Here is an 11,951-nt window from a genome sequence, read left to right on the forward strand (position 1 = left end):
AAGATGAAAGGATAAAATTGTGGGAAAACCATTCCACTCCCACCTGCGGCCAACCATGGAAAGAAGCAAAAGGAAGTGACCCAGCCCATTACTGTTGATCAAAACTGATAGGGCTTATTTCATTTCATTACCATAAGTCTTTGTCTAACAGTTACTCTTTTAATAAATGGTATTTGTGACACAAAACTTGATATTATTGGATTCATATTCAAAAATAGTTTTTATGATGATACTTTTGTATTAAATAAATGTAATATTGGTGGAGCACTGGCAATCAAATATTTTCACTAACAAAATGAAATGCGCCTCGTAAACAATAACGTACAATTTATTTTTTGATATATGTGCGTGTGCTAATAAATTAGAAATAAAATAATCATTTTCTTCAAAAGTCATCTTGGAACTCTAAATGGCAGTTGCTAAACTAAATACTAGCAACATCTCCAGATCATGAACTTCTGTTTCATCAGGAAATTTCCAGATATATGAAAGAAATACTATATGCCTAAAATATAGAATGGGGAAAAAATAAATGAAAACCTGCTCATCACATCAGCCTAGCAAACAATGAAACTATGGTGTAAAACAAAAATGAATGTATTCTGTAATCAATCTGTGTGCAGTAATTCTGCATTGTTCTGGCTTCCCTCCGCCAACATTTTGTCATCTGCAGGAACCATCTGGTCATCCGTAGGTGGAGCATTCGTCAGCGGTAGGTTCTCATTCTTTCCTCCCCATTGTAACATCCTCGTTTCTGCCAGATCAGCCTGCAATATTTGCGTTCACATCCAGTTTCATACGTTTGTGTAGTGCATTTACAGGAGAAATTGTTTAGTTGAGAGTAACTGTACCTGTTCCTCCCACTTTGTTCTGAAGATAATGGCAAGAAGTATAGCCATTTGGAGAAATGTGCCCGTCAACATGCCCATCCATATGCCCTGAAGAATTGAGAGAACACAAACATTGCTTCTGATAAGAAGACATTGTGGTTAACACAAAAATTGAAGCTTAATTTTGACTGGATTTTACCATGGCGCCATGTTTTCGCTTGAAGCCAAACAGGATACCCAACGGAATGCCCACTAAGTAGTAGCAACCGACGTTTATGAACGCCACAGGCACTTGCCACCCTGCTCCTACTGCCACACCTGCAAAATTAGACTGGAACTTCAATACATGTCTTCCAACATCAATTTCCATGTCGATCTCATTTATTTGCCATTTGTGAAATGATATATACCTGATAATACAGGCCAGATGCTGCTCATGAATACGGTCACGGCGAGAAGATACCCCAATCTTGAAGCCCCATGTATCACCTCCCGGCTGTCACTGAAGAACTTTGGCAAGCTTGTCCTCCAGATAAGGACGGCGCCCATGAAGATTGCGCCGATGAAGATGGATGTCGATACTGCCACAACCACTGCAAACTTTGTCTCCTTGGGCCTGTTTGCACCCAGCTCGTTCGACACCCTTACGCTGTCAATCAAATGTAGCATGTTTATTCATGCATTCCATGCTGCGAATATAATCTGAATCAAATATTGCATTTCGTCCTTTTCCTGCATACGTACCCGACTGCTGTGCTGAAGCCCAGTGCAACCATTATAGTCAGGAACTCGTAGTTGAGGCTGCAGATATTCAGAAAGTCGATTCATATTCAGTGTGTAAACCTAAATAAGCAAGTGGTGTTTAATTTTCAACAGGTATATAATGTCTAATTAGAAATTATTTAGTGGAGTAGTACTTACCAGACAGACATGACATCGAGTTGAAGTTTGGCATGTTTAAGGAGGCCCACGAGAACGAGAAGCGTGGTGTAGTACCAAAACTCCAAGCTACCAAAAAAAACAAAGAAGGTCAACAGTTTTCGCTATCCACGGCGCGCAGAAGATCAGAACTGCCTATCTTTATGAGTGAGGAGCCATGGGAGAGCGCTCTCGACCCACCACCCCACCCCACTCGCCGGCCGGTGACCCACCGGCGGCGGACTATCGCTCGTCTGAGGGGGAATCCAATGCAAGCTACGTCTGCCAGGAGGTAAGGGGCCCACGAAATGATCGACCGCTCACGGCCTCCGGTGCGGACACGGCTTGGGCCGCGTCAGAAGAGCATTCATGAGCGCCGGGGGAAGAAGGTAAGGAGCATTCATTACAGGCTTGGCCCTCGTCGACCGGAAAGGTGGACATTTACTCGAGCTTCTCAGGACAAGGGCAGTTGGGAGGTGCTTCAATTGCCTCGCTACTGGCCATTCCATCGCCGAGACGCCCAGTGCAGAGACCCGCCCAAATGCGTTGTCTGCTCTAGGTTGGGTCACAAGGCAAGACAGTGTAAAGCCAGTGAAGCCGCTCCTTTTTGGCAGAAGGAGAGGGAGCAGCAACCTCCAGTGAAGCGGAGCAAGCAGATGGAGTTCCTGGATCCCATTCGAGGTGCGCCGGAGCGGCGTCCCGAGAGGGTGATCATAAAAAAAAACTGCCTATCTTTGCGTGAGGACATAGGAACCAAGCCTAACAGGCAAAAGAATACTAATAAAACCATCAAATAGGTGAAAGAAAACAACAACTAAAATTAATATCGAAAGATGCTGGCAATGTCGACGGAAACTACTAACCAGATCATGACGGCGGACCCGAGCGACAGCTTGACGAACGCGCCGAGGTTCTTGAACGCGCGGACGGTGAACCCCTTCCAGGCGTCGGGAAAGCTGCCGCCAGTCATGTACGCGAACTGCGCCGCCACGACGAGCCAGTGGGAGACGTCCCCGACGACGGCCGCGCCGGGCAGGCCGAACCCGAGCCGCCTCACGGCGAGGTAGGTGAGCGCGATGTGCACGGCGAGGGCCGCGCCGGAGATGGCCGTCACCGCCCAGACCCGGCTCTGGGCCTGGAAGAACATGAGGAGCGGGATGTTCATGGCGTGCGCGAACAGCCGCGGGATCGCCCACCGCGCGTACGGCCCGGCGATGCTCGACACGTGGGCGGGCTGGTGGAGGAAGGACTTGAGGACCGGCGTCGCGAAGACGAACGCCGGCGCGAGCGCCACCGCGGTGGCGCCGCAGATGATCCACGACTGCTGCGTGTAGGTGCCCAGCTGCTCCAGCTTCCCGGCGCCGACGGCCTGCCCGCTCAGCGTTTCCAGCGCGCTGCCCATGCCAAACTACATGCCGAGAAAGGGGGAAGTTGATGATGGTTGACAATAATTCCAGTGCTGCTAGCTGAAAATAGATACTCACCAGAACTCCATAGGCAGAGGAATCCAAGATGTTCTCGACGACGCTGACCGCGGCGAGCTCGACCTGTCCGAGGTGCCCGACGAAGCCGGTGGTGACGAATCCGATGGAGAACTGAAACACCTCCGAGAGGAGCACCGGGAAGGCGAGCCGCCAGAGCAGCCTGGACTCCTCCCAGCACCGGCGCAAAAGCCTCTTCATAATAAGCCTGTTTGGCTCCTTCTCCTGCTCATCTTCTAGCCTTGGAATTGAGGCCATATTGTCAGGGCATGGCATTGATAGAGGCATGTACGAAGTGTCGCATGAGAACTGTCCCATACTACAAGCACTAGGACACCCAACTTTGGCTCGTTTCTCCTGCTTGACACCCAACTTGATGACAGTGACATCAAGTCAAGGGCTTGAGGATGAGCAGGAGAACGAGGCAAATAAGCTTAGTATGAAGAGACTTTTGCCTAGTGCTTGACAGAGGCTTGTACAGAGGGCCGCTTGAGAATTCTCCCATCCTTGACGCACTAGGACACCCAACTTTTTGTGGCAGGAAAAGTCACTGAACAAACACCACGGTGTGAGGTCATAGGAACCATCAACTTATCAAATTAACACAAGCCAAGGCATGTCTAAGGCAAGTAAAAGCAATTAGGAGAAACGAAGTGCTCAGTAACTATTCAGCATGAAACTCTTAGAAGGTTACGAGGTCAGTTGTGAGTTGGGCGACATTGTCGCCTCTGTAATATGGGTAATGTGCTTACGGTTTTAACAAATCAGGACATCCTGTCAAGATTACTTCATCACCGACATTTGATTTTTAACCTATCGTTGACATTCTTGGTACAGTGTAGGCATGGCTCCACGAATATCAGATCTAATTTTTTTGGGGGGGATTCTACATAGAACATCGGTATCAGGAATTTAATGTAGGATGGAAAAAGTCAACAAGATCATGTGGTCCAGTATATGGGTTAGTTTTTGTCTGTTGTCATGCACTTTTGTGTTTCCTTCGAAAAGATAGATTGCCAAGAGACCATTATCATTTCTACTAGGATACTTCAACAGTTCAAAATCACGAGGCGCACACAAATATCAAAATTCAGACATTACAACTTGTGATGAACAAATAGCAACAATGTATGAATTAAGTAGCATTAAAATATCTAAAATGGCATTATAATGGCAACCTAAAACAGTATCTTAACCAACTTGTTATTCTAAAACAATTGACTTTATTAAGCAGGTACACTGCTTCAAATTCTTCATTCAGATCATGGATGAAAAGAATTTCCCATTAGACTTAAGTGAGACATCCACTAAAGGAACATACAACATATCTGGAAGTTTGTCAGGAAGATATATGACACTTTGGCAGGAGAAGCTATTCAAAATTTCTCTCATGAGTTGGATTTCTCAGGTGTAAATGTGTAATGCATTATGATGGTTATCCAACCTTAAGTAACAAATGTATGAGCCTGTCCATGTAACAGTTTTAAAATTATATTGGATTTGATTTAATTTTAGCTCTGAAGGTACGTTTTCCTTAAAAAATGTGTCCAGTGCAAAATTTGATGTCCATTTTCAAAGGCCCATTCACATATACGTGTCTGAAACAGAGAAAGTAGCATAATACACTGAAACTGAAATAGTTCTTGCAAATATAGTAGACATTTTGGAACATATATATATTGTTAGAACACAGGATTCCATGTCTATGTTAGAACAATGGTAATAAACCGCAACTTACGTGTAGTATTGTGTGTTGTAACAAGGACTACTCATTTGTGTTGACACTATGCAAGAGGGCCCATCATATTTACACATTTGGTAGTTTAATTACATATGGCTTAATATTTTCCGAGTGATACAATCTCTGTTCAGTCGCACAGATATGGAAGGCAGCACGTAGGGCCGTTTTGCACACTTCCAACAAATCTATAAAGAGTTAAAAGCTTATAACGACATCACACTTGTTTCGTCTTCACAAGCTGTTTCTTCTACGACACAATAAGGACGAGAGTCTTGGAATCATTGGCATTGCATTGTCATACTTGAAATGGAAAACCCAAAAAGAGGAAAGAACGTTAGGTTGAATAATTGGTCAAAGTTAGAAGCACACTTTGACTGAAATATAGGATAAGAAAGGGCTCTTTCTTGGTAACGTAGGTTTCCTCTGCTTTAATTAATTAAAATATTTTTAGATGTATTGGTTACCTAATCAGGAGCGGAGCTGGAAAGACCTTCCACCCAGGGCTGACCAATGGATGAAGTACCAGGCTAACTAAAATTAAGTTTAAAATTAAGCTTGAATGCTGCTGATTTTAAGTCTAAATACTATAAATTTATAATGGACAAGCTAGCTGGGCCAGGGCCCGTGCTGCAACACGCCCAGCACGGGCCCTGGCTCTGCCCCTATACCTAATTACTCCTTGAGGAGTAGAAAGTCATGAATTATATCAGGCAGCCCATATATATTTTTGCATTCATTTTGTTTTCTTCAGCTGTAATTCAAGAGCACTAATTTAGAAGGCCCGCTGTGGAAGTTAGGAATGCATGGGAAAGAACCAACAAAAAGAACATTTTGAATAGGAGTCTAAATTTCATACAGTCTTGTCATTGCATTTGGCTACAGACATCATTTGAACATAAAAAAGTGTACTTTTCAGCCAGTACACTGTTTTATCCTCACCTCGAGTGAGGCCTACGGGTGGCCTTTCCTATGATCAAAAGGGCAAGACAATATATGTTCCAAGTAGTACATTGCTATATGCAAATAATTTTGTACAATTGCGCTTACATAAATGTCATTATAAATTGCTTGTTCTGAAAATGCATGCATACTGGCTCGCTGCCAGCCTATTAGTACAAGGCATTACCTGGGCTGGCTTTATCTAGCGCACTAAGCAGTATACATCTGGTCAAAGATAAACCCAACATCATCAGTTGACTAGGTAATTGAAACAGCTGTAGGACCGCTTTATTAACATTGCAAGGCATCATCCTATCATTAGGAAAATAATGGAACTTGAATGAATTAGATGGTTGCAAATCATTGTTTTTCTTTCTATAAATTATTATTGTCTAGTTGATGGGCACACTAATTTTATAATAGAAAGAAATGTCTTCGCTTTTGTTTCTAGACATCACAACAATGTTATGCGTATGTATATCAGTTACTACCCTGATGCGCCCAATTGTTTCATGGGGAGAACCAGAGCCTAGATGAGTATGCAAGCTGCTACCATGCATGATATTTTATCATACTACAACTTGTAATTATATAAAACTAGCTTATCATCAAGTGTAAGATTAAATACTAATAATCCAAGCCGTTGGGGCATTCCTAGCTGCCAGCACGTGCTACTATGCGGCTTTACCTGGGTTGGACCTATCTAGATTTTAGAGCATGCAGTAAGTACCCAGATACATACCAACATCAACAATATATACCAGAAAGTGTGCCAACATGGTTGAGTTTATCAATCAACATGGCCAGCTTGCATCATCGTGTTATTGAGAAATTCATTGCCTCAGCGTACGCATATGCGCCCTGCGAATATGTGATACTCTTCCAACCGAAATGTGTGAGTAAATGTGTATAAATTGCATTATCAGATTAATAATAAATCTGCAAATAAGAATCAACTTTGGATTGTTTATTGTAGAATGAAATTCCAAATCTCCTGTCTAGCTTGCTGTGCTGCTAGCTAGCCTGTTATATTCCGCCCTAACATGGGAAGGCGCCATCTTGTGCAATAGTATATAGCCGGCTGATATATATCCAGCTAGTCATTAGGTGACTTCGTAACAGAATATTAGCAGTGGATAATCATCGAGGCTATAAGCATGCCTCCTCCACGACTCAGATCTGATTTGGCTTTCATTTGTCTCACATGGTAGATCGTACAGGAAGACTCGATTGTGGCGTGGACTGGATCGGGTGTACCGGCCGGCATTCTAACTTCATTCAGGAATGTATATGCAAAGGAAATGGTCACATGGGATGATGCTAGGCGATGCGATGTTTTTCATCTGTTCCATTGATCTAATGCCATGCTGTAATTCACTGTTTGGAATCGGAACGAAAGGAGCTGGAATTCGATTTTTAAGCAAAACATATAGAGGATTCACTATTCATAGATCAAGTCAGATGAATGTAGTAGCTTAGGGTGATTATTGCAAGTCAATGGTCGGTTGAACAACTACGGTCATGGCCGCATGCACAGTCTGGCATGGCCGCATGCACAGTCTGGCCATTTGGGGATCCTATATAAAATTGAAACATCAATTTTTCGCTATACCGCATTCATCAATGTAAATGGTGCTTTTGATTTATAAATTAAGATCAAGCCTAGCAGATTTTGGTCACCTATTAGCCAATAAACTATGTGCTAACAGTACAGAAGTTGAATCCATAGAGATATATATATTAAAAGTACTTTAAAGATGATATGATGTCAATATTATAAAAATTAACAATAAATTGATAGAGAAACTAAATGTCAATTTCTACTATTTTTTGAGGATGATTTCTCCTACGAAAACAGTATACCTCTTACATTGAAATTAAGACGAGGAATGCCTTCGTCGTCTCTCCTTTAATTTGAAGGTCTTTTGAATGAGGCATGTGGTGTTCTTGGAATGGTCGTTCACGGTGTAAAACCAATTAAATCAATACCTACAATTACCATGCAAGTGGTAACGCTGCTATAGGTCCATTTGTTCACACTTACACATAAGCCTTAGACAACTTGCTGGCGCGAAATTTCATACTACCAATAGCCTCCTGCCTGGCTACCAGCTGGCCTGCATATCTCTACTCCGCGTTATGTAGGGTGTCTGTATCTAGTGCACCTCTTGTATACCCATGAGTTACATACCAACATCATGAACTTGGTTATGCATGCAATAGTAGTAGTGTCTAGATTAATTACCAATCAGGTCAGTGAAAATCTTGTCATTTACAAACGTCTTGTTCCCACATGCTCCGCGGTTCTCCGATCTGAAGATCTATCTCACAAGGGTTCACAGTCTATAAAGCGAAACACATCATGGATTTGAATTATCCTCCAATATTTGCTATACATTTTTGAGAGCCTAATTGAAAATCCAGGATGGATCGGAGAAGGGAAGAGCTGTTTCGAGAATTCGGTTCGCTTCAACTTCTCTGTATATAGGCTATATATAGCTATAAATATATCACAACAATTCCACTTGTGAAAAAAGATGCCCTGCCAGCCAGCCATTTCATATATAATACGTACGCCTGGTTCACCTAACGCTTGCCATCACAGCTTCCAAAAGCACATCACGAATACCCGATCTTTTCATCAGCTAGCAAGCTAACATTGACACGCACGCAGCAATGGTGTCCTTCAAGGCTCGCCGGAGGGAGCCGGAGCTCGTCCCGCCGACACGGCCGACGCCAAGGGAGACCAAGGCCCTATCCGACATCGACGACCAGCACGCGCTGCGCTACTACGAGACGGTCATCGGCTTCTTCCGCCGCTGCACCGACCAGAGCGCCGTCGACGATGGACCGGACGACCCCGTGCAGGCTATCAGGGCGGCGCTCGCGGAGGCGCTGGTGTACTACTACCCCGTCGCCGGGCGGCTCCGGGAGGAAACCGGGGGGAAGCTCGTGGTGGACTGCACGGCAGAGGGGGTGGCGTTCGTGGAGGCCGACGCGGACGTGCGGCTGGAGGACTTCGGGGAGCCGCTGCTGCCGCCGTACCCCTGCGTCGAGGAGCTGCTGTGCGATGCTGGTGATACGAGAGACATCATTGGCAGACCATTGATCCTCATGCAGGTATTGTTTCTATCTAACCTCCCCTCTCTCTCTCTCTCTCTCTCTCTCTCTCTCTCTCTCTCTCTCTCTCTCTCTCCCCTTCCTTTTGAGAGAGAGAGAGTAGCATTCTAGTAATTACATTTATGTGAAAAGAAATGATAATCGCCCATCATAAGTAGCGTGCATATGCATACATTTTTAGGGAAGTTTTCTAGTACCTTTTTTTTTCTTAAATTTCGGAAAAAGATAGTGCTGCGCTGGTAATTTTGTGTAAATCTTGTGACACGTCTATATTTTTTTTCATCGTCAAACATTTTTAAGAGTATTTGTGGTTCACCCAAAAATTTACCCCTTGGAGAAGTTAATGAGGTTTGCAGGTGTTCAAGGTGCAAATAAAAATTGCACATATATAAATGTTGCACTATTCATATTTTCTTCTGAGATTGACCGTAGTGAGAATATGCTAATGCTAACACATGTCGTGACGATCTGTATTATTAGATGAAAACTTGACGAGGGGCTACTTATTATTCTAAACAAAATGCCTCCGTCCACAGAGGTTCATGCATGTTTGTTGCAGTGCGCCAATATAATGCGTTATTACGATAGATAGATGTAATAACTGGGGGTAAACGTATTAAAGCGGCAAATAACTTCTGGAAATACAGAAACACAGAATTATACGAGATTTTAATAATGTTCAGTAAGGATAAAAGTAATACGGCGTGCCTGACAAGAAAGTACAGCAAATTTATATGGGGAATATTTATATGCAGGAGAGATATTGTAGATAGAGACTAGCTTAGAGAAAAAAAAAGTTCTAACCTTTGACCTCATGGTTCAACTCGTCCTAACAAAGGTGCACGGAAGTAGAGAACTTGTGTTAGGGGTCATTCAGACACTAATCTAAACATGGAAAATTCAGAGTTTCAGTGCCGCATTAATAGAAACAAAAGCAGAAAGCATCCAGTTAATTTCTCTTCAAAACTTCAAATTTATCCTTACCATGAATAGGTCATCTGTAACCAAAACTGAACCCACCATACGAATTGGAAATACAGTTTCAGGGCATCAGATTTTTTTTTCTTCTCTTGCCACGTGGCTTAGCTTTCTACTTCGAATGACATTGCTTCTTCTCACTTTTTTACAGTTGACCCGACTGAAATGTGGAGGATTTGTCATTGGATTACACATGTGTCATAGCATTGCTGATGGTTATGGTATGATTCAACTCATGGTAACGGTAGCTGAGTTGGCATGTGGTGCAGAAGCCCCAAGCATTCTCCCCGTTTGGAAAAGGGAGGTTCTAAGTACGACACATAGCCCAACCTCCATCATCACTCAACCGAACCCTTCATACCAACCATTACTAAATAGCTTGGACTATGAATCTGAGTCAGACGACGTGATGCTATCAACTCCGCTCGACGAAATGGTAGTCGACTACTTTGTTTTTGGGCCAACAGAGATGAGAACTCTAGAGAGCCAAGTACGGGGAAACCGAGCCCATCCTGCAACAACCTTTGAGCTGCTAACTGCTGTCATGTGGCGATGCCGCACAATAGCTTTGGGATACAAGTCTGGTCAGCCGGTGCGCCTTATGCTCACTATGAATGCTCGCGGAAGGTGGAATCGCCATACCCTCATCCCATGGGGTTACTACGGCAATGCACACTTCTCCCCAATAGCGGAACTAACTGTCGATGAGCTCTGCAGGCAGCCACTCGTCGACACGGTTGAGCTTGTGCGCAGAACCAAGCTCAGCGTGACAAAGGAGTGCATGGAATCGATGGTGGAGACGATTGCGTCCCTGCGACAGAGGCCTTGTGCTGACCCGGCCAGGACATATGAGGTTTGTGATACGAAATGGATTGCGGCGGGGAATGGATTGAACCTTGGGTGGGCTGAACATGTGGGTGGTGGCATACCGGTGGCTGGAGACCTTACTTCCAAGCTGGGAAGCGATCATATGATGTGCAAGAACCAGGATGGCGAGGATGCAACGGTGGTGTCAATGCTATTGCCAAGGCCGGCGATGGAGAGGTTCAGGAAGGAGTTGGCTGTGTGGCTGAACAAACAGCATGAGAAGAATTTAATTATACAGAGTGCCCTCTAGATGCTGGCAAAGGTATATATGTATGTACTCCAGGCTGCTGCTTGCTTGTTTGATGGTTTTGGTCATTATTCTGTGATGGCTGAGTGCTGTAATGAAACAGTTGGATTTTTTACTAATTCAATTTTTTGCAACGGGATGAAACAGCTAGATTTTTTGATCTTTGAATTTTGTGTGGAAATAGTCGGATTTCATATTCTTTGAATTTTGTGAGGAGGAACAGTTGAATTTTTCGTTCGCTAATTTGTGCGATGAGAAAAATCTGGCTACGTTGTGTTGTACAAAATGATAGAGAAGCTGCTCGTATAAAAAGTAATTTTCAAGGCCATTAACTATATTGTTATGCACTGGCATGAAGAGAGGAGCAAAATACTAAATTAGGCCTTAATCAAGGTTGTATGGACTAACTAGGCAAACCTGTCCTGGAGCCGGCTTTATCTAGCCGCGTTTAGATGACTTTTCAAACTTTAAGGGTCGTCTCCGCATAATATCTCCCAAACTTCTCCAAGCCAACCAACCACCAACCATGGCATGCATGTCTATGCCAGTTAGACAGTTACTCCCTCTATTTTTATTTACATATCGTATTAGGTTTGTTTTAAGTCAAATTTGACCAACTTTGATCAAATTTGTAGAAAAAATAATAAAATTTACAATAAAAAATTTATTTCATTAAATCCACCATGAAGTATACGTTGACAGTGCAGTGCATATATTGGATAGTATAGCTGTTGCTATATTATTCTATAGATTTGGTTAAAGTTAGCTAATTTTGACTTAAGACAAATCTAATACGACATGTAAATGAAAATAGAGGGAGTAATTGCTAA

The 11,951-nt window shown here is 43.4% G+C and overlaps 2 protein-coding genes across 2 annotated transcripts; one reads left to right on the forward strand and one right to left on the reverse strand.

Moving 5' to 3' along the window:
• Positions 1-350: 350 nt before the first annotated feature.
• Positions 351-3,635, reverse strand: LOC112876407 (protein DETOXIFICATION 33-like). The gene is made up of 8 exons (XM_025940505.1): positions 3,233-3,635; positions 2,612-3,156; positions 1,752-1,838; positions 1,575-1,631; positions 1,241-1,479; positions 1,030-1,148; positions 852-938; positions 351-767 (listed from the first exon to the last, which is right to left on the reverse strand). The coding sequence occupies exons 1-8, from the start codon at positions 3,545-3,547 to the stop codon at positions 609-611; spliced, it is 1,608 nt and encodes a 535-aa protein (XP_025796290.1). The 5' UTR covers positions 3,548-3,635; the 3' UTR covers positions 351-608.
• A 4,911-nt stretch (positions 3,636-8,546) lies between these two features.
• LOC112876857 (acyl transferase 1-like) lies at positions 8,547-11,285 on the forward strand. Its single transcript, XM_025941037.1, has 2 exons — positions 8,547-9,029; positions 10,159-11,285. The coding sequence occupies exons 1-2, from the start codon at positions 8,586-8,588 to the stop codon at positions 11,122-11,124; spliced, it is 1,410 nt and encodes a 469-aa protein (XP_025796822.1). The 5' UTR covers positions 8,547-8,585; the 3' UTR covers positions 11,125-11,285.
• Positions 11,286-11,951: the final 666 nt, after the last annotated feature.

Source organism: Panicum hallii, chromosome 9, assembly GCF_002211085.1.
Source record: "Panicum hallii strain FIL2 chromosome 9, PHallii_v3.1, whole genome shotgun sequence".
NCBI lineage: Eukaryota > Viridiplantae > Streptophyta > Magnoliopsida > Poales > Poaceae > Panicum > Panicum hallii.

Excerpts from the sequence above, each read along its gene's own strand:
- LOC112876407 (XM_025940505.1), bottom strand. The coding sequence starts at position 3,547 with ATGGGACAGTTCTCATGCGACACTTCGTACATGCCTCTATCAATGCCA. Across the intron at positions 1,839-2,611 it reads GGGTCCGCCGTCATGATCTG|CTTGGAGTTTTGGTACTACA; the intron begins GTTAGTAGTTTC and ends TTTTTTTGGTAG. Across the intron at positions 1,149-1,240 it reads CATCTGGCCTGTATTATCAG|GTGTGGCAGTAGGAGCAGGG; the intron begins GTATATATCATT and ends CTAATTTTGCAG.
- LOC112876857 (XM_025941037.1), top strand. The coding sequence starts at position 8,586 with ATGGTGTCCTTCAAGGCTCGCCGGAGGGAGCCGGAGCTCGTCCCGCCG. Across the intron at positions 9,030-10,158 it reads GACCATTGATCCTCATGCAG|TTGACCCGACTGAAATGTGG; the intron begins GTATTGTTTCTA and ends ACTTTTTTACAG.